Source organism: Halichoerus grypus, chromosome 7 (genome assembly GCF_964656455.1).
Source record: "Halichoerus grypus chromosome 7, mHalGry1.hap1.1, whole genome shotgun sequence".
Taxonomy (NCBI): domain Eukaryota; kingdom Metazoa; phylum Chordata; class Mammalia; order Carnivora; family Phocidae; genus Halichoerus; species Halichoerus grypus.
Window position 1 is genome coordinate 109222141 of NC_135718.1, and position 23699 is coordinate 109245839.

Sequence of the window (23699 nt, forward strand, 5' to 3'; positions counted from 1 at the left end):
AGGATTAGATGTACTCATTCAACTTCCCTTCCACATACATCACAACCATAAAGCAATATTTATAATTAGAAAATGTATTTATTCATACTTAAGTTCTTCCTTCAGGTCTTAGAAGAAAACATCTCTATACCCTCTTCTCTCAATTTCATACTATTCTCTACCTCTTCTATTTCTCATTCATCCCTAGCCCAAATTTAATCTGTAATTATTTGCTTTGCCTTGGCCACATCTTCTCAACCTATAAACAAATGTTGATCAATAACAAAATAAACAAGATTTCATTAATTTTGCCAATTCCTCAAGATTGCTCCTATCCTCAGCAAAGAGTTTAGAAAAATAAATGTAGTCTATACTGGGGCACCTGGGTGGTACAGTCAGATAAGCATCCGACTCTTGGTTTCGGCTCGGGTCATGATTTCAGGATCCTGAGATCGAGTCCCACATCAGGCTCCGTACTCAGTTGGGAGTCTACTTGAGATTGTCTCTCTCCCTCTACCCCTCCTGCTATGTTCTTGTTCTCTCTCAAATAAATAAATAAATCTTTTTTAAAAATGTAGTCTAGACTTACTGCTTCTATTCCCATCATCTTGTAAAATTCTGACCCATTGTGCTCCACCTTGTTCTATTACATAATCAGTTATTCTCCTTATTGTAACTTTTATCTTGGCTTTATTGAGATATGAGGTGTACAACATGATAATCTGATACACATATTGCCAAGCAATGATCACAGTAGGGGTAGTTAACACCTCTATCATCTCACACAAATACCATTTCTTTTTGTGATGAAAACATCGAAGATCTACTTTCTTAGCAACTTCCAAATATATAATACAGTATTGTTAACTATGATCACCATGTTGTAATTAGATCCCCAGAACTTATTCATCTTATAACTGGAAGTTTGTATCCTTTGACCGACATCTCTCTGTTCCCGCCTCCCACTCCCCGAGTTCCTGGCAACCATCATGCCCGTATCATAGCTTCAGTATAGAACTCAATGAGCTTTTTCTCAGTGCAATACCCTTTGTGCAAATAAAATATATCATGACTTGTGATTTCCTACCTAGTTCTGTAAATGTTCCCTCAGTATATCTTTCTCTACCATCTTCCCCTCAGCTCACACTAACTTGTGGGCTTTCATGTCATATCTCTTACAAATCCTTCAAAAGAGTCCTTCAAGATGAAGTGAACCCCTTAAAAAAAAATGAATGCTCATGTGGTCAAAACCAACTTGTTAAGGAATTATCTGTTATTTACAGAGTCTTAAAAAACACACTCAATATGTATGTACCCTTCAGATCATGTGGCACACATGAATCCTGTAGTTTGATTAATCTCATATCGTTTAAAGCTGATCGTCTTCAAGGTTTAAATGGCAGTCACAATGCATTCACTCACTCCCTCAAGGCTGCAGGAAGGGGGTGGTATAAGCTCGACAGATACGAGATTCTTGATCACATGTCCATATAAACCCTATTGCAGAGTAATACATTTTTAAAGGCTTCCATCTTTTTTTAACCATTCTGAGTCAATTCTGGAAGTCCTCTAATCCTCTCTTAATTCTAGTTGTCACAGAAATAGGACATGCTCCCTAATCTACATCTCTGAGCCCCTCTCTCCTTTGAGATTTTGAATCTGTTCTTGAATGCCTTGAAAATACCTCAAACTCAACATGTACAAAACAAATTTATTTTCTTTCCATCTTTCTTTCCTTATCCGCAAGACAAAAGAAAAATAAAGCAAAATAAACCAAAAACCTAAAGGTAAAAACTTGTTATTTTTCCTAACTTTCCTAATTTACTTCATGGATCCATCACTCCCAGCCGTCAGAGCGGGAAACACAAGAATTGTTCTCTTTTCTTCACGGCTCCTCTGTCCCATCTGCCTCACCTATTCCACCCCTCACGTGGTCATCACTTCTGCTTCCTCAAGCCCACTCAAAATATCACCGCCCCAGTTCAATTAAGCAATACCTCTCACCTGACTCTTCACATAATCTCATAGTTGCTTATTTTCCCCACATTCAAACCACTCTTTGTAATGCCTCCACCATAATACCACGACTGTCTTTGTGAAACACACTTTTGTCCTTCACTGACTAGGACTGGGAGGGCAGGCCTAAGCGTGGTGAGAGAGGGCTGCAGAGCTCCCCCAACTGGACCCCAGGTTCTCCTTCCAGTCAGTGACCCTCCTCCACCATGCACAGCAGCATCACCCTCAAGAGCCAACATTCAGGCCACGAGGCATCCCTGGAATCCATACATTTTGAACATTCCATACAGTCACACTGATGGCAGAAGCATCCATTCTGAGTAAGAAAACATGGCTTCTCTTTTACTTGTGCATATCCTTATGCTTTCTTTTTGACATTTTAGCTGATAACTAAACATTATTAAGTTGTGTCCTTGTCCTAAGAATTTTCAAGAGTCCAAATACTGTACACATAAAGGATGAGTGGAATGAGCTCTTCTTTTTTCCCTTATCCAGTTCATACATCCGTCGTCAACTAGTTGTTCTGTTTTCTTATCAAGTAAAATTGGCCACTATAAATCACTATAAACCCTGTAGGCTACATCTATATACATATGCATAAAATAAAAATAATTCCACATCAAGCTTCAACTTGCTGATTTAGGTATTATTCTCCCAGTTATGTAGGTGAGGAAGCAGAGACTCAGAGGCATTTAGTAAGCTGAGCAAGGTCATTCAGAGACCGGATTTTAGCCTAGTCTTTCTGAAGCCAAATTCCTTGCTCTTTCAAATATACCAACACTAATAACTCTTACCTATTTTTGCCTCTAGTAAACTATAAGCTCCATGATGGCAGGAACCACATCCTTCCTATTCACTACTATGTCTAAGAGTCTAGCATAAAGTCTGAAACATTATAGGAACATATAAATATTATTATTATTATTTTTAAAGATTTTGTTTACTTATTTGAGAGAGAGAATGAGATAGAGAGAGAGAGCATGAGAAGGGGGAAGGTCAGAGGGAGAAGCAGACTCCCTGCTGAGCAGGGAGCCCGATGCGGGACTCGATCCCGGGACTCCAGGATCATGACCTGAGCCGAAGGCAGTGGCTTAACCAACTGAACCACCCAGGCGCCCCGGAACATATAAATATTATTGAAGTAATGGATGATGGACTAAACCTGAGCAATACTGCAGAAGGGGTGACCTTTACTTTAGGCCCAACAATCTTCCCTCTCTAACTTCTCTCTACCCTTGCCTAGTATGTCTCAACCTTCCTGGAGCTCTGTCTCATCTCATTCATTTGTACAGAAGTCAATGCCAGTCATTTCTTCTAAGTGCATTTGCATTTAACCTTTATTTTCAAGTTCTAAATGCAAATATAATAATAAACCTTTGAATCCCATTTTGCCCCCCTTAATAATTCCAAGGAACAGAGGAGAATGTCAAGGGACTTGTTTGTAGAGAGCAGCCCCTGCTTCCTCCAGAACAGGCTCAGAGTTGGAATTGTGACGGCTTTAGATGTTGAAGGGCAGTCCCTGCAAATTGCTGGAAATGCAGAAGCTGGAAAAGTTAGTGAATTCAGTGTGGTTTCGTGACACAGAACTTCAGCAGTGAGTCCGGATACATTGGAGAGAGAGAAGCAAAGCCCTTACCAGGGCAGCAGCATCGTCTGGGAACCCAGATCATCATACAATACCTTTCCCTCACTGGAAATTACAAAGCAGTTTTATTAACACTATTTTTGAATCCCTTGATCAGGCAGAGTCTCCAATTTGAACTCTCCCTATTTTTTTCATTTTTCTTTTTCTCACAGCCTCAGATCTATGAAAGTGCTTTCTTGGGTCACACGTTTCCTTTTGCAAAGGGACAAGAAACTATCAGAATGTAGCATCAGCCAACTGGATGCCAGAAAGAAAGCCCAGTAACATCTATACACAACTGACTTATGTCAGCTTGACTTGTGTAGAGCTTGAACTAACAACTGACTCAGTACATTAATGAAGCGGGCTACCATCAGGCATATAGTAAAAAACAAAACAAAACTTACTGTAAAGAATGTTGATATTCATGAGAAAACAGAGAAAGTTCAATTCAAAACAACCCAAAGCAAGCAAAATGTCAATCTAGAATAGAACTGAAATGTTTGTTACTCCTTGCATTGCCTTTCTACTTAAATCTCTGGGATACCTTTTTGGAAGGAAACTAAAAATACCTTTGTTATCAGTTTATCTATGTTTGGAATGTTTTTAAAAGTTTAGCATCTAGGAATGTTTCTTGGCATCTGTTTAGGTTGGAGAGAGAGTAATTCTCCAAAAATTCTTATGTAGTATTATAAAACATTAATTTATATGGTTAATGTTGGCTATATGGATTTAGCTGTAGATACGCATTCTACTCTACACAAGAACAATTCTTATTTTTCATTAAAAAAAAGGAGTTCTCAACCTGACGATACTGACATTTTGGGTCAGATCATTGCTCTGCGATGCTCCCTGCCCTCTACACACGAGATGCTAGTAGGATCCCCTAACTGTGACAATTAAGAATGTCACTAGATATTATGGCCCAGGGTACCCTGTGCAGCAAAACCGGCCCCCTACCCCTGTCTAGAACCACTGTACTCAAACAAGGCATTATCCCTGCTACCTCACATTTATTCATTAGCATAAACCATTAAAAAATGGCCAGATTCCCTAATAACGTATAGTACACATACTATGTCTGTCCCATGTTTAAAACCTTTTATGATTTTTTTTCTAAACTAAAATGTCAGAATTATTTAATAATAACATATTAAAATTCTACTTAGTTATAAAACCTATCTCAATCTCCATTCAAGCTGTGAAGTCTTCTGCGAAGCTTACTGCCAACACTTTTCAACAGTAACATCATATAGCCTAAACACACAATTACTGAGTGCATACCTTCTTGGGCTAGTTTTCCAGAGTTATTCATATCTATTTCATCTTTTCATCTAGACCACAAATAGCTCAAAGGCAAAGCCGCTGTACAAGTATGCATCAGAGTGAGATAAGTTCAAGTTCTAGCCATAAAACCTAACAGCTGTGTGATTTTAGATTATTTAATGTCTTTTTAAAAATGTTTGTATCTGTAAAATTAAAATAAAAACAGCACATATCTTCTCATGTTACTAAACTGAATAAATGAAGTATGATGTTAAGTTCTAAGAACTCTCCTTCGCATTTTTGTTTATTTATTTAACATGTATTGTGTATACTATTCATCAAGCCCCTTTCTAAACACTTTATAATCTTATTTAATCCTCATAAAAAAAATCTATGAGGAAGGTATAATTATTACGCCCATTTAACCACTGAGGAAATTGAGGCTTAGAAAAAGTAAGTAACTTACCCAAAATCATGCGGTTAATAAATAGAAGGGAGAGTTGAATCCAAGCAAGCTACTTCCAGAGTCCTTGCTCTGATCTCTAAGCCATGCTTCCTCTTGGGTATGGGACAGGCACTCAATAAAGTTATCTACCACACGTATTATGTTTATTTCTTTTGTATTTCTCAAGGCACTGGGTGAGTACAAGGTATAAACAGCAGATGCTCTTGGGACGCCTGGGTGGCTCAGTTGGTTAAGCGACTGCCTTCAGCTCAGGTCATGATCCTGGAGTCCCTGGATCGAGTCCCGCATCGGGCTCCCTGCTCGGCGGGGAGTCTGCTTCTCCCTCTGACCCTAACCCCTCTCATGTGCTCTCTCTCATTCTCTCTCTCTCAAATAAATAAATAAAATCTTTAAAAAAAAAAAACAAAACAGCAGATGCTCAGCATTTATCAATGAGGATGCTAATAATGGACATTTATAACGCATTATATATTTCTGTAACATTTCTTTTGCAAAGTTAAAAGTTCAAAGCTGTTATTTCATTTTGCATCTGCAGATTTCGATTAACCTTGTACATCAACTTAAAATAATTTTGTTTAGAATTTTATCTAAAATAGTTCATAAAAAATATATTGATGCATCGGGAGGAATTGATGCAATGGAAGAAGACTTCTAAGGAGTCAGTAACATTTACAAAAATCCCCAGACTATCCCTTGGCTAAGTTTCATTAATCATTTCATTTACTAGTCATTTCAATCTCTACATTATATACTTTTAATTTTTAAGAAAAATTTTAAAATATGGAAATATACTAAAATAATATAATGATAAATGTTTTCACATGTTTAAATTTTTAGAGCAGCAGAGGTATTCTCTTTGACATAAAAAGTTTAAGAGCATACTTTTTTGAGGAAATTTAAGAAACATTTAACTACTTTTAAACTTAATTCCATGAGATATTAATCATACCTTTTCAATACAGAAGTGGTATATGATTTTTGGCAGAGAATTTACTTAACATATGAAAAGAAGTTTGCATATCACTCAGTTTTTAAAAAGTTTTTAGAATGAAGATTTCCCTTCACTCGGTACAACATTAACATGTTAAAGTATACGTGTTAATATATAGTTTTTATATACATTAAAATATATATACACACTAAAATATAAAAAGTATTTTAAGACAAAGAAGCCCAAGTATAAGACATATATGATAAAAAAAAAACAAATAAGGAGGCTCCATCAGTGATAGGTCTTTAAAAAAAAAAAAGAGAGGGAACATGTGGATTGTGTCCCTATGAGTACTGGTAACATACTCTTCATTTTGATGGGAACCTGCTTTTATTATGTCTCAAAAGCATTGCTGTCAAATATACAACTGCAATATAGCTGTTAATCTTATTGAATAAATGTGGTAAAAATCCACCCAAGGACTGATTAATATTATCAAAATATCACAGGACAGTATTTACTGTACTCATCAGACCTAGACACACAAATATATACATATAACACACACACACAAAATCTTATGACATTTAAATAAAGATAAAAAGGACTAACTGTACTCATAAAACATTTGTCCATTTAATAAACTACGTGACATTCGAAATGAAAAAAGAACAGTAGTGCCCTCCTAACACAATCTATTTCTCAACTTTACAGAAAATACAAGATAAGAGATCAGAGGCAGGCATGTTCTGGAACATTTTATTCATCTTGAAATTATCTCCCATAAAAATCCCACTGGGAAACAGTTTCATTATACATAGAATTTTTAAAACCTTGGGTGGATACTCAAAACATTCCAAAAATATTAGTAAACCCAAACTCATGCTCATCATTAACTTAAGGGCTAATGCTAGGGAAATATCTGACTTCAGAAAAATATACTTAAGGGTAGCAGGCGGCTATAGGCCAACAGCAGCGCCACTTATAAAAAATATATATATATTTGAAACACCATAATTAATCTAAGAAAAGATCGATTATATTAATCCAAAGGTGTTATAAAGTTTCTGTACATTGAAACCCAGGAAAATTCTAGATAGCTATGGATAGAAATAGCAGCAGTGTTTATAATTTACAAAAAAGATGGAGTATAGGGACGCCTGGGTGACTCAGTCAGTTAATCCTCTGCCTTTGGCTCAGGTCATGATCCCAGGGTCCTGGGATCGAGCCCCGCATCGGGCTCCCTGCTCTGCGGGAAGCCTGCTTCTCCCTCTGCTTGCCACTCCCCCTGCTTGTGCTCTCTTTCTCTCTCTCCAACAAATAAAGTCTTAAAAAAAAAAAAAAGATGGAGTATAAAATTATTATTAGAGAGGGGAGTGGGGGAAGGGGCAAAGGGAGAGAGAGAGAATCCCAAGCAGGCTCCACACCCAGCATGGAGCCTGACAAGGGGCTCGATCTCACGACCCCGAGATCATAACCTGAGCCAAAATCAAGAGTCAGATGCTCAACCGACTAAGCCACCCAGGCATCCCTAAAATTATTTTTAAAATTCTCTCTTTAGTGGGGCGCCTGGGTGGCTCAGATGGTTAAGTGTCTGCCTTCGGCTCAGGTCATGATCCCAGGGTCCTGGGATCGAGTCCCGCATCATGCTCCTTGCTAGTGGGGAGCCTGCTTCTCCCTCTGCCTCTGCTTCTCTCTCTCTCTCTCTGACTCTCATGAATAAATAAAAAAACATTAAAAAAAAATTCTCTCTTTAGTGTGGCAAAAAGAAAGCAATATCCAAGAAGAAAGGTGTAATTACACACATTTGTGCATTCTATTCATTAATCCAAAATTCTCTGAGATCTAACTATTAGGCCAGACTCAAGGCTAAGCACCGATTTTCTAAAAAGTGAGTAAGACACAGGCCACAGTTTTACAAATGCTTGATTAGATGCCCAGGTGACAAGTGTTAAACAGAGTCTGGACTGCTGTGAGAGGAACACAGGAGTGAACTGTGCCCAAGTGTATCAGAAAAGACAACGGAAGTGCCATTCCACCATTTCTTTCTTCCAAGCTGAAGAAGAAGGATCCAGCGATTTGCTCAACACATTCACCATGGAAATTTCTTGTCTCCAAGATGAAAAAGTGAAAATTATCCCAGTGCACAGACTATCCCCAGAGAATATTCTTTAGCTCACACAGAGGTTATATTTAAGAAATAAATGTCTTCTGATGTTGGGATCTGAAATAATTTTAGCCATAATAGGTAACACTTATTGAGTGTGTACTGTGGGTCAGGCATGTGAGTACTTCACTTTAGTCAACTCCTTGAATTCTCCTAACATCTCTATGATTAAAAAAGAAGACAGAGAAAATTTGCTCAAGGACACGGCACTGGTGAGTAGTGTTTTGCCTCTGGAGACGATGTTCTTTCATAAATATGCTCTCCCTAGAGATCTGATCACTGTGCTATTCAAGAATGTCTACCAGAGAGGGATAATACATTCTCAAAGTAATTTCCACATTGCTTTTGCTGCTGCTGAAGATTCTCAAAAAATTAAATAATAATGTTTTTGTACATACACACCCAACACCCTGTCTCTCAGGCAAACATGTACCATAGGAAGGTTGAGTTCTAAGCTCCTTTCCCAGGGAATTATTAACCCTATGTGTTTGAGAGTCATGTCCTTTGAAGAGGCTAAATCCTCTTGGTGTTCCTAGAGGTGAGAGGATCGAGGCTGCTGCTTGGGAGAAGACTGGAGGAAAGAGAGAGACCTTTCCTAGACCTACTGAATCAGAATATGCACTTTGACCAAGAATCCCTGGTGATTCATATGGATATTAATGTTTGAAAAGCACTAAGTGGGGAGATGAGGTCAGCCTTAGACCTGCAAATGGCACACCTGTTTAAAAATTAGGAACTTGGTCTAGATCTTGCTGTGAGTTTACCTGCAATAAAACATCATTTACCCACAGAGAGAGACATGATGAAAAATAAAAGCTTGAGGTTCTTAAAAAAACCTTAAAAGAGTACCTTAAGATATTAAGCAATACAATCTTATAAAAATTGGTTTCAATACAATGAGCTCATAATTCTCCCAAGTATATTTATTTTTTCTTAAAGTTTAAATGTTGGAATTAAGCTCTGCATTCTCCTGAATATTAAAGAAGATCCATCTGCCATCCTACAACTATCCTTAAAACCCTAATGCTGATGACGATAATTCAGTAAAGAGAAAGAGTTCAGTGTCCATTAAGTAACCAGACAAGAATCCTTAGTATATGTTCTTAATTCAGACATTAAAAATATCTAACACTGGTGGGGCACCTGGGTGGCTCAGTCCATTGAGCCTCCGACTCTTGATTTTGGCTCAGGTCATGATCTCGGGGTCATGGGATCGAGCCCCGGGTTGGGCTCTTCGCTCAAGCAGGGAGTCTGCTTGAGATTTTCTCTCTTCCTCTGCCTCTGCCCACCACCCCCACAATGCTGGCGCTCTCTCTCTCTAAAATAAATAAATAAATCTTTAGAATATAGATAAACAAAAACACTACGGTATCCATAGTTCTGAATTCTGAGACTAGCCGCCATTATCATATATGATTTGTGTTTTCCCCAACACTTTTTTTTAAATTTTATTTTATTATGCTATGTTAGTCACCATACATTACATCATTAGTTTTTGATGTAGTGTTCCATGATTCATTGTTTGCGTATAACACCCAGTGCTCCATTCAATACGTGCCCTCCTTAATACCCATCACCGGGCTAACCCATCCCCCACCCCCATCCCCTCTAAAACCCTCAGTTTGTTTCTCAGAGTCCATAGTCTCTCATGGTTTGTCTCCCCCTCCGATTCCCCCCCTTCATTTTTCCCTTCCTACTATATATATATATATTTTTAACATATAATGTATTATTTGTTTCAGAGGTACAGGTCTGTGATTCAACAGTCTTACACAATTCACAGCGCTCACCATAGCACATACCCTCCCCTTCCCCAACACTTTTTAAAAGGAGCAGAAACTCAGTGAGTTAGCTAAAACATTTTTTTTTGCCAGCTATTTCATTCTGTTTTAAAATCAGGTTTGTGGCCAGGGATGTGTGTTTTTCATTTCATATATGTGCAAAGGAAACTATCACCAACTGAACTTTTATGGTCACTGTAGTCATTCTGCAAATAGGTAACTTCTGTTAGAAGAGGAAAGGAACAGGGTGCCTGGGTGGCTCAGTCGTTAAGCGTCTGCCTTCGGCTCAGGTCATGGTCCCAGGGTCCTGGGATCGAGCCCCACATCGGGCTCCCTGCTCTGCCGGAAGCCTGCTTCTCCTTCTCCCACTCCCCCTGCTTGTGTTCCCTCTCTCACTGTGTCTCTCTCTGTCAAATAAATAAATAAAATCTTAAAAAAAAAAAAAAAAGAAGAGGACAGGAACAATAAAGAATACAAAGTTTAATATACATCCATCCAACACTTACACTGGCTATGTGTTAGATCTAACTACAACTTCCTATACCTTTAAAAGTAAGAGTTATGTTAATACTGCCAAATTAATGCAAAGTATTTGTCTTAAAAATAAGACTATGGTGAGTCAGGTGCAAATATGAACTTCAAACTACCTCTTCATAGGACATGAGCATAAGAAGGCAAGGAAGGGGGCGCCTGGGTGGCTCAGTCGTTAAGCATCTGCCTTCCACTCAGGTCATGATCCCGGGGATCTGGGATCGAGCCCTGCGTCGGGCTCTCTGCTAGCGGAGAGCCTGCTTCTCCCTCTCCCACTCCCCCTGCTTGTGTTCCCTCTCTCGCTGTGTCTCTCTCTGTCAAATAAATAAAATCTTTTAAAAAAAAAAAAAAGAAAAAAAAGAAGGCAAGGAAGGGTTGGCACTGGGATACTGGTATAAATGATATAGTTGAGCACACTGAAATTAGCAACCAGGTCTGGAAAGGGGTTGTCCTGTTCTTGGCTGGCCCAGGGCCCTCAGGTAAAAACAAAGAAATGAGTGAAGTGTTATGATTAAAATGTCAGCTCTGACCCCTCAAAAGACAGTTCATGGGGTGCTGCTAATTTTATTATGATGTTTTAGCAATTTAATACAGTATTTTTCAGTGGAGATAATTAGAACCGGATGATTTATCAAGGGACAAAATAAAAAATTGATATAATCTTAGTATTATCTCAAAAAAGAAAAAGGTGGATATAGGTATTTTACCAGGAATCAACCATTTAATTTGTGTGACACCCTTGAGAAAGCCCCCACATACACAGACAAAACAAAAAAAAAAACCCAATAGTAATCTGTCATTCTTCTTTACCAACATGTAAATTTGCCTTTCTAAATAAATGCAGACACTGTCAACAACAGAAAAGAGCGTAGGTTTCTGTTATCATGGTCTTCACGGACCTTAGGACATTTCTTATAGCTTTATCCTTGTCCATATTGAAAGAAGTTCTATATACAGAGATCCCAAATTCAGTTTACTTGATAATTTGTATTGATCAAGCTCACCAAACAATATGATCAAAACTCCTCTTAGAAAAGTGACAGCTAAGGCCAATCCCTTTTCTCACTGTAATAATCTCCTACAACTTCTCAAAAATAAAGTGCTTGGCACTGTATATTATCCCTTTACTTTTTCATGCTAACCTTCTCAATGAATTCATTTCTCTAAGACTTTCTCTTGTTCTTCCTTCTTATCTCCTCCTGACTTTCAATAAATTCAATAAAGTGATATAAAAGGTTGACAACAATTCCCTCCCTCACTTCAAAAAAATTATGTAATAACTCAAGTGAACTAAAATCAAATTACAAATGCTGAATAAAAATCTTAGCAGAATGTCATAATACTGCCCTTTCTCCTATTGAGACTAATCGCCAGTGGCTATTCCTTCCATGGGTCCTTCCTTTTCAAAAGGAAACTTCTAGATACCATGGGTCTAACCTGTGCTATGTACACAGTGGGGGATTCAAAATGCACCTGTTCCCTATTTCATGAGTCGAGTTAATATCTCATGTTAATTTGTAAGTATTATTATCAATGTCACTCCTCTAAGTTTAAAATGACACTTGCTACACAATGGTGACATGCTTTACAATTTGTATATACAATACAAATTATCAAGTAAACTTTACCACAACTCGTCTCAAGGAAACAATGAGAACAATGAGAAGTCAGTCCCCGCCTTCCTTCGAATAACCACAGGCCAAGTGCCTGTGCCTATGGGGGAAGCAGCTAGGAAATCAGATACATACCAGCTGAAGGCAACTCACAGAGCAGAGAGTTTGGACTGCCGTGGGGCTCATCTTAAACACAGTAATACCCACTGTCTCTGCTCGACAGAGCCCTGCACTACGGGAAGGAGTTGCTGCTGCTTTGTATATGACAAAACTATATTTTTTTAAAAGTCAAATTAGGTCAGTAACTTGCATGCCTGGCGAGTTCCCGACACAGGCTTCTGGCGAATTAAGAACAGCTTTTCTAACAGTTGAGCTCTTGAGTTGTAAAGCCTGTGCCTTTTCCCCAGGCCATGGGGGATATACCGGTTTTTAAATATGGCTTCTGATGTGACTTCTCTTTCTTCCAGTGAACTATCATTTAAATGATGAAAATGCAAAGGATTAGAAAATGTAAAATAAGAATCACTTCAGAACACTGACAAGAGAGTGATTAAATGGGTTGGACAGAAGTAGGAGATAAAATTTAGAATATAAACCCTTGGTCCAGATGAAAGTTGAAGAAATTGTCCTTGTTCCCTCACCTCTCATGAAAATCTCTGCTCATCCAAAACTCTTACCCTTAGATTCCACGTCCTGTTTCCCATTTTACTCCTAACTTCTACCCACTCCCCAGACACGCTTTTTCATTCACTGAAGGCTTGAGCACTGAGCTTGCATTTTTTTTTCTTAGTATTTAGCTTTTCTCCATTGGCCCATTTCAACAAACTCATTTTTATTCTTGTATTATTATTTGTATTCTTTTTTTTTTTTTAAGATTTTATTTATTTATTTGACAGAGAGAGAGTGAGAGAGCACAAGCAAGGGGAGCAGCTGAGGGAAAGGGAGAAGCAGGCTCCCCGCTGAGCAGAGAGCCCAATGCGGGGCTCAATCCCAGAACCCTGGGATCATGACTGAACTGAAGGCAGTCGCTTAACCAACTGAGCCACCCAGGCTCCCCTATTATTTGTATTCTTAAAAATAAAAAGTATAGTCCGCATTTGCTTCCAATCTATTTAACATAATATGGCCAGAAAAAACATTTTTTTAAAATGAAGATCCAATCGTGTGACTCGTGAGTCAAATGCCATCAAAATTTTCCCCATCGCATTTCTGATGAAATTGCAATCTTGGACTTTGTCCTATTAGTGCTCGTCCCCCTTCCCCTTTGCTCTCTGTTCTCTAACAACACTGGACCTGTTCTAGGTCCTCACAAGCATTCTGCTCTCTCGCTTTTGAACACGCTGTTTGCTCAGCCTGGGACTTCTCCGCACTCTCACCGCCAAGATTCTCTTCTCTGAGTACCGGCAGGGCAGACTTCCCTGTTTCCCAGACCCATTAACTGCAACCTCCGTTCTTTCTCCAAAACCTCTTCTGAGGGGTCAATTGCCTATTCCCATATTTTAGCAATAATCTAAAACTTTGCCGAATTCGTCCATCATAATCCTTATCTTTCTTTGGATTCCCACCTCCGTGACCCCTAGCCATTTGAGTGGGGAGATTAACCAGGAAACAAAGCATGGAGAGGGATCCTGCCGGCAAGCTAATTCACCATTATCCTCAGGCTGTGTGGTTCAGGTCGTTTCCAGCTGCATTACCACCAGTTTCTATAGCTATTGCCACACATAATAAAAACACTCTAAGGCATAAGAACTAGAGAAACTGCATTTTTTAAAATCCTGTAGGCACCATGCCTCAGGCAGCTTGCATGAAGTCTTTTTCTTGACTCAGCACTCTTTCCAAAATAGAATTAAATAGAATTTATTTTAATTCCAAAAATCTGTATGTCCTAAGACGTCATTTTGTCTGGCTCCAAGTACTCAATTAATCTAAAGTCAAGATAAAACAGTATTCTGACAGAGATCAGACAGAGAACTTTTCAAAATGTTATCATTTAAAGATCTGGACAAAGATAACCACATTTGAAAGAGGGACAGCCCCCCACTTATCAGAGAACTAGAGCAACTAAAGAGTGAACTGCAATTATTCATTTTCAACAGAAAAGCAAATAAGGACACTTACGCATGTCACCGAAGGCCCCCTTGGTCACTTTGGTGGCACGTAACACCACTACTGTGAATTTGTGGGAATACTGGTGCTCCACCTGGAAATAAATAGCAGTAAATTAAAAACAAGCTTCCAACATAGAATCCAAGCAAACTGTTCTCATTGTTTCCTTGAGACTAGTTAAAAACATTCAGGTTGAAGGGAAGTAACATTCATACCAGAAACATCCTTTGATCCCAGGGCTGTTTCTTATTCGAGTCTCTCCTCTCTCCCACCACAGAATTATTGAGAAGTTTAGATCATTCTTTAAAATGTCACTACAACTGGACTACTGGAAGCTTTTTGCTGTCAGGTTTACCAAGCTGGAGGGAAAATGTAAATGAGGACCGCAGGCCTTCTAGGAAGACAATCAGGCTTTGTATAGAATGACAAGGAAGCCTGGGCTTAGAAAGGCAAAGTCAGAGCCAGATGTTTGCATTATTCAGATTTGTTTGTTTTTATTGTTACTGTTCAATGAAAGTTTTTTTTGGCAAGACATTTCCAGAGCAGTATTCAAAATCCTTTGGACCTAAGGCCATAACCAGTGAACTACTTATATTAATTTTAATGCATTTGTTATAAACCATATGCAACAATGTTAAAAGTTTCTAGACCTTATTAAATACTTCACCTAACTAGAAAGTAGTTACCAAACAACTCTATCAACCAAAGCAGAATAAGGAAGCAGGAACTTACAAAGTTCTTTGAGCAACTGAAAATTGTGAAGTCCTTATCTAAAGCTCAAGCCTGTTTAATCTTAGAAGAGGCTCACACTTATAAGCCACTTCTATCTTTCCTAACTTTAATAGATTTGTTTCACTGATTAAGAAGCCCATAATTGACTTTAAAAGGCTAAAATACTGGCAATACTGATAAATGAGTAATGACAGTCTAAAATCAAGGTGGCTGGAAAAAAGTTATAAAAACATAGATTCATAAGGACCAGCAGTAGTGAGATACAGGATCAACAGTTACACAGCATTCAACAGTTTCTGAAGGTATCAATCAATAGAATAATTTGTGTTCAGATTTAACACAGCATCAAGAAGTGGTGAAGTCATTAATGATGAGCATACTTTGTTTAAAAAGGCAGAGAAGCATGTAAAATGTTTCAGGATATTTCTTATTCAAGTTTATTATTGAAGAGACATAACTTCTAGGTCTAGGGGTGCTCTGAGTAGCCAAAGTTTTCCTCCATATAAGTAAAATTATTATAAATGAAATGAATGCTTACAAAAAAGTGTGTTGCTTTGAAGCGGGAGAGCTAGGTTCTTGACTCACTGAGTGGAAGAATGAATTCTTGTGGACAAAGGAGAGTGAGTAAAGCGATACAAGTTTATTAAGTGAAGATACAGAAAAAGCTTCAAGAGTGAGAGGGGTCCCTACAGGGTTGCCACTGAGGGCCTTTAGGGTTGGTCTTTTATAGAAGCTAACCAGGGAACTTAAATCCTTTTAACATCTCTAATGATATCACCATTGAGCTAGGACTAGTCATAACACTTTCAATGGCTTACTTCCTTTTTAGGGTCTGGTTATTCTTTGTTGGTCACAGGTGATTATCATAAAAAAGACACCCACCCCACATGCCTAGGGCAGGGTGGTCTGGTTTGTTCCCTTATCTCTGGTTTCCTCACACCTCCACATTTTTGGGATTTCTGTGAGCCTGAGCACCTAGCCCCCTATCTATCTCTCCCTACCTAGCCCCACCTGTCCCTTACTCAGCTTTATATAACCAAAAATCACACACACTGCCCCCACCAAAAAAAAAAAAAAAAAAAAAAGAATCCACTATCATAGTTGGAAACTTCAACAACCCCCTATAAGAAATAGATCTGGGACGCCTGGGTAGCTCAGTCGGTTAAGCGTCTGCCTTCGGCTCAGGTCATGACCCCAGGGTTCTGGAATCAAGTGCTGCATCAGGCTCCTTGCTCAGCAGGGAGCCTGCTTCTCCCTCTGCCTGCCACTCCCCCTGCTTGTGTTCTCTCTCTTTCTCTGACAAATAAAGTCTTAAAAAAGAAAAAAAGAAAGATCAGGCAGAAAATTAGTAAGAATACAGTTGAACTCAACAGTACCATCAGTCAACTAGATATAATTGACATCTATGGACTACTTTGTCCAAGAGCAGAATGCAGATTCTTCTTAAGATCATGTGAGACAGGGGCGCCTGGGTGGCTCAGTCGGTTAAGCGTCTGCCTTCAGCTCAGGTCATGATCCCAGGGTCCTGGGATCGAGCCCCACATCAGGCTCCCTGCTCTGCAGCCTGCTTCTCCCTCTCCCACTCCCCCTGCTTGTGTTCCCTCTCTCACCGGCTCTCTCTCTGTCAAATAAATAAATAAATAAAATCTTAAAAAAAAAAAGATCATGTGGGACAATCATACAATGTGTACTCTCAGACCACAATGGAATTAAACCAGAAACCAAAACAGAATGATAGCTGGAAAATCACGAAGTACTTGGAGATTAAATAACACACTTTTAAATAACACATATGTCAATGAAGAAGTCTCAGGAGAAATTTTTTAAATATCTGGAACTGAATGAAAATGAAACTACAATTTAGCAAAATTAAGGTGGATGCAGTGAAAGTACTGCTTAGAAGGAAATTAAATAATATGTATACTGATATATATATTATTTCATACACACGTATATTTCATATATTATTTCATGATATGCATATATGAAAAGAAGAAAGATCTAAAATCAATCATCTAAGGGTCTACTAGAGAAAGAAAAGCAAGTTAAATCCAAAGTAAGCAGAAGAAAAATAGTAAAAAATAGAGGAGGAATGAATAAAATTGAAAATGGAAAATCAATAGAGAAAATCAATCACACTAAAAATTGGTTCTTTGAAAACAGCAACAAAATCAATAAGCCTCTAGCTAGGCTAAATAAGAAAAAAAAAGAGCACAAATTACAAATATCATAAATAAATGAGGGACGTTCCCTCTAGATTCTGTGGACATCAAAAGAATAATAAAGGAATACTATGAACAACTCTAAGCCCACAATTTAATAATCTAGATGAAATGGACCAATTCTTTGAAAGACATAATCCGCCAAAACTCACACAAGTAGAAACAGACAATCTGAATAGGCCTATAAAGAAACTGAATCAATACTTAACCTTCCAAAACAGAAAGCACCAGGCTCAGATAGATTCTACCAAACACTTAAGGAAGAAATTACACCAATACCCTCCACTCTCTTGGGTTGTGAGTTCAAGCCCCACACCAGGGGTAGAGATTACTTAAAATAAAATATTAAAAAAAAAAAAAGCTCAACATTATAAAAAAAAACACATACAGAGAGATGATAATGTTATAAGGATTCATTGAGTATGAACCATATGTTACATATTCTTCTAGATGTGAATCCTCATTTAATTTTTGCAACAACCCTATAAAATAGGTATTATTTATATTTATATATGACTAAAGTGAGAGTCTGAGAGGTTAAATGATTTCCCAGTATCTCATAGATAGTAAAAGTTAAATTTGAATTAGAACCTATTCTTGCTGTCCCCAATGTCTTCACTGTCTGTACGTTCCTTGACTTACACAGAGAATAATACCAAATACCAATACCTTAATAGTGAAAAAGGCTGTTTCCACTTATTAAAGTGGTACAGTCTAGTCTATTATATCTGTTATTGATCTGAAGTTCCTGTTTTAACTGAGTTACTTCCTCTATCATTCAGCTCTGTTTTAATCTGCTTTTATTTCCATTAGCCTCAACTCTGTCTTGACTATAATGAATGAAATACTTGCATACTCTTCACAGAAAATAAGGGGCAAATCAACCATTTTCTTGGTTTTTATAAGTTAATTTTGGAAATATCATAAATCTTCAGATGACCTGTAAGTTATTTTCAGAACCGGAGTGTCAAAATCATACCCATCTCTTTCTTAGAGCTGTAAAAATTGTAGTATCTATAAAGTAAGTACAAATTCTTGGAGAAAAATGCTTAGTGTCAATCAATAACTATCCAACTATCTTTTGATAATTCTTTTCTTTGTTTCTTGGGGCCAGTATCACATATAAGTTCAAATTAGTATGGACTAGGCTAGCTTCCGACTTGGATAGGAGACTTTTGGTTATGTCTCAGGGGTGGTTCCAGAGGAATGATATTATTGAATCCACAACCAGTGTTCTCCGGAAGAAAGTAATGACTCAGCACAATGCTAGTTGGTAGCTGGCAAAAAGAGATGCCATATTTCAATTGAGATGTCAAATATAAGCTCAATACACTGACTCAGCCACAAGATTAAGCTCTGCCTTCAGGTCTTGGATTACCTGACTTTGAGTGTCTTTTTCTCATCCCTAATCTTTTCCATAGTGAAAATCACAACTTTTTCTTTTCGCAATTCCAATTCCCCAGTCATTAGGAAAATAGTTACTGTATTAAGTTCATTCTGGAGAATTACATTACCATCTGTAACTAAAATGACTGGGCATTGGAAAAAAGAACTAGTCAGCTTGTACAAAATCAATTTGATGATTGTTCTAATCTGCTGAAAGTCCTGCTGTTAAAGGAAGAACCAAAAATCTGATGGAAGAGAAGGTAGAGTCTGCATGCAGGTATCTTTCTCTACTTAACTGCCATTGCCTAATTTTAACTCAAACTAAAACCAAAGACTGTTAGTGTGATAAAGACTGGAGAATCTCATTACTGAACCCAGAGATTGTGATCATCATAATCAGCAACAGGCAATTTCAAACAGACCTCAGAAATGTTTCAAATGAATTTCTGCACTGATGTCATCTAGGAGTTAGGATACTTTTTTAGATAAGATACCTATTTTTAGTTTCACTTCCTGGTGTGGAGTTTCATTCTAATACTTTGAGAGGCACAGGCATTGTGTTACTATTCTCTCACATTTTTTATGAGTGGCCAGCTTATCTATTTACAATCTATAATGCTCTCTAAGCTTGCTTTAAGAATTCTCAGTCATGGGGGCACCTGGGTGGCTCAGTCGTTAAGCATCTGCCTTCGGCTCAGGTCATGGTCCCAAGGTCCTGGGATCGAGCCCCACATCGGGCTCCCTGCTCAGCAGAAAGCCTGCTTCTCCCTCTCCCTCTGCCTACTTGTGCTCTCTCTCTATCTCTCTGTCAAATTAATAAATAAAATCTTTAAAAAAAAAAAGAATTCTCAGTCATGGACTGCCATATGCATAAATTATCCTAATGTCCCAAATACCTAATTTGTCAACAGAATTTGTTAGCTCTAGCAGAGCCAGATTTTTCTTTATTAAAAGAAAATCATAATCAGAAATCTGAGTTTCTTCTCTCTCGTGAACAAGAAGCTTTCCCCACTTACACGAAAATATATATATTAAATACAGTAATAATATATATCATAATAAATATGTATATATATTTAAAAATTAAAGTAAATATAGAGTTCATTTTCACTGAAGTTAAAAGATTTTAAGTCCTATTTTAATCGGGATTACTGAGACTGCCCTAGCAGAAAACCAGTACAAAAAAGAAATATTTGATGGTGACAGCTTGCATCTAAAATACTCACTTAATGGGCGCCTGGGTGGCTCAGTTGGTTAAGCGACTGCCTTTGGCTCAGGTCATGATCCTGGAGTCCCGGGATCGAGTCCCGCATCGGGCTCCCTGCTCAGCAGGGAGTCTGCTTCTCCCTCTGACCCTCCCCCCCTCTCATGTGCTCTCTCTCTCTCTCAAATAAATAAAATCTTTAAAAAATAAAATAAAATAAAATAAAATACTCACTTAATGACATACTCACCATAAATTTATAGTGACTATAACATCTTCAAGATACCTAAAATTCAAGTCACCCAAATTTTTAGCACCTAGCTTTTAATTGAGATATAGACTCTGGTCCAATGTAACTGAGTACCATAGTACCACATACACAGATTTTTTTTTTGAACATCAGCTTTTTTCCTACTGCAATACTCCTGAAGAAATCTATACTCTCCTTGGAGTAATTATGGCTGAGTTAGGACCAGGAGGTAGAGAGGTACACCTTCATTCTCCTGGAGGGGCTCATTAGAACACATGAAGCACCATGCATGCTTGAACATTTCCCCCCACACATTCTTAAAGATGCTTTGGGTAGCAGAAATATTTATGTAGGTTGGAATTACTGACCTAGTGGATATGCCGTGTTTGTTCAAATCTACGATGTCTTTGCAATGATGATTTTCAGATGTGTATGTTAAGTCTAGTAGATCAAACAGACTTGAAAATATAGATATATTTACAGATGCCATTTGGGGTAATTTATTTTAAGGACCTTCTTCAAAACCTTCTCTTGGTCTTAGTTCATCTTTGCCATTAAGCAGTAAGTGAAAGATTCGTAACTAAAAGACAAGGATATTTATAATAAACTGCCTGATATTTCAACTCAGTTTTTCTGCCTTGGTTTCCACATCTGTAAAATGAAATTATATCACCAATCCCCTGAAACCAACCCAGCCTCCAACATTAGAATTTCACAGAGATCAATATTGAACGTCAAGTTTGGGGGATAATTTAGCATTTGTGGAAATCTTTTAAGATGAAACTTTTTTTAAATCTATCTTCTGGGGATTATCTAGAGGCACCACTGATCTAGAGTAAACACAATGGGGGAACTCCACTTGTAATAATGGTAGGTTAAACAATCATAAGACACTTCCGACATAAACACTTCCCACAGAAAATAACTAAAAACTGAATAAGGTTTTACAAAATAAGTAAAGATTTTCCAAAAAGTAACTGTGACTGACCTCAGGGTGCTCAGATTAAATATTACTCCTGGGTGTGTCTGTGAGGGTCTTTCCAAATGAGATTATCATTTAATCAGGGACTTGGGAAAGTAGGTTGCCTTCCCCAGTGTGGGCTGGCATCATCCAATCTGTTGAGGGCCTGAATAGAACAAAAGGAGGAATTTGCCTCTTTTCTTCCAGTCTTACTGCTTGAGCTGAAACCCCTCATGTCATCTTCTCCTGACCCTGGACTGCTATTTATACCATTAGCCCCCTGGGTTCTCAAGCTGTCAGAAGTGGACTGAATTATAGCCCTGTCTTTCCTGGCTCTCCATTCGGCAGATGGCAGAATGTGTGACTTCCCAGTCTCCATAACCACATGAGACAATTCTTCAAAATAAGTCTCTGTATCTAGATCTAACTGCTATGGTCTGAGGGTTTGTGGCCCCCCCGCCCAAATTCATATGTTGGAATCCTAACCCCTCAAAGATTATGAGATTAGAGCTTTGGGAGGTGTAAGGAACCCTCATGAATGGATTTGTGCCTTTATAGAAGAAAATCTATAGACAGATTCCTTGCCTCTTCTACCTCGTGAGGACAGAATGGCTACAAACCAGGGAACAGGGCCCTCACCATATGCAACCATGCTGGTACCTTGATCTTGGATTTCCCAGCCTCCAGAACTCTGAGCAACAAATTTCTGTTGTTTATAAGCTAAATTAAGACTCCATCTATCTACCTACCTCTCTATCACCTATTGATTCTGTTTCTCTGGAGAACATGGACTAATAGAGTAACAAAGAACTAACAAGATAGAAAGGTCTTAACTACCAGGAAAGAGATCAAAAATCAAAGAGAGCACCAAAAATCAGAGTGGTAAGCATTGTTTTTGCTGATCCAGAGAGGAGGAGGCTGAGACTGAGCAGCCTTGAGAGAGTGTGAGCCTTCTAAGGATTAGTACCCTCATAAACCAACCCCGTTTTAAGTTGAAAATTCCATAGACTGCACCCTAAGGAATGACTGGTATCAGGGAAAGGTGAGAAGCTGATCACTAACCATCCTCTTTTTCACTTTTCTAGAACAACAACAACAAATGTGCTATTTGCCCTAAAACTCATTGTTAGTTTCGCACCACGTTAGGCTTTGCAACAGGAGGTTTTTGCCACCTTTAATATTTCTGATTTCTCAATAGCAGTGTCTCACCCTCTGATGTCCCTTAGCTGGAAATACCTTTCTTTACTGTGTCTAGAGAATACTTTTAGACACATGGCAATTTATTATTTATAAAAGCCTTGCGAAGCAGACACAGCAGGTACTATTCATACCCTGTTTTTCCACACGAAGCAGCTAAAACTCAGTTTCAGTGGTCAGGAGCACGTAACTGAAGACAGGAAATACCACTAGAATACTAGCTCTTTGATTCCTTACCCTGTGTTGCGCCCCTCCCCCGTCATGTTACCATAATAATCTAGAATAATATCTTTCTACTTTCCCGGTAAAATTTCCAGTCACCCACAATGACGTTTTTCAAAGGTCCCTGTATTTTAGAAGCACTCATGCTAGCACACCCATGTGGTTGACTATGTCTAATGTGAATACAACCTTGGGTTCTGTGGATGTGGGACAGTAGCCCTCCACTGCTAATAGGGTGGTGGGAAGAGGTGTGGATTCTTTTTCACTCCAGGGAAGTGACTCATTTTCAGAGTAAAAAGATGGAAATTTTTATAAATAATTTATACTTGACCTATCCTTGTAAGATTGGTCCAAAAGAATTTCAATAAATCCTGGAGACACAAACATTCTTCAGGTTAGAGAGTACCTCACGAGGACTCTAAACATATGGACACTGAATTCTGCCATATGTTTATTGCTCCAGTTTCTACCAGGTTCTTAAAAGCCAGCACTGTGGGAAGCAAGAGAACTTGCTGGCTGTGAATTGCTGCATCAGCCCAAGGGATTCCCCAACATGTCACTGCATCACAGGTGTGGGGAATATAAGGCCAATTTTCTGTGCCTTGAGGCAGCCAAAACGGTGTTGGCCCATCTGGTACCACTCATTACAAGTTAGCTGACTTAGTTTTCCCCATCTTTCCTTTTTACTAAAATTATTCTGTGCTGAGTATGCTCACTTATATATTTTGAAAAGTATCTTTCTGTGAAAACCAGGGCAGGGAATTTTGTCACTAAAACAATTTACATAGACAAACACACACAGTGTTTTTCATACATACACAGAAAGAACAAGAAGAACAAAACTACAAAGCTCTTAGGGATCCTCATTTAAAAGCGCTATAAATTGGAATACGAATTAAATGTCCCACTCTGATGCTGGGAAAGGTAACGAAAACCGTGATACAGATATGTGGTTTTCAAGCTTCATCATATTAAGATGCCGCGTCGGTAATTACTATGTCCTAAATATTTAGCTATAGTTAAAATTTGCAAGAAAAGGTGACAG

At 38.3% G+C, this 23699-nt stretch overlaps 1 protein-coding gene across 4 annotated transcripts in view; it reads right to left on the minus strand.

Moving 5' to 3' along the window:
• Positions 1-23699, minus strand: part of PLA2G4A (phospholipase A2 group IVA) — a 151407-nt gene that overhangs the window by 91482 nt on the left and 36226 nt on the right. For 3 of the 4 annotated variants that reach the window (XM_036070942.2, XM_078078035.1, XM_036070943.2), the window contains one exon: positions 14493-14574. In XM_036070942.2, coding sequence (XP_035926835.1) covers positions 14493-14574 — 82 coding nt within the window. Of the gene's footprint in view, positions 1-14492; positions 14575-14695; positions 14847-23699 lie in introns of those variants that run through there. The other variant, XM_036070944.2, reaches the window with a different exon arrangement.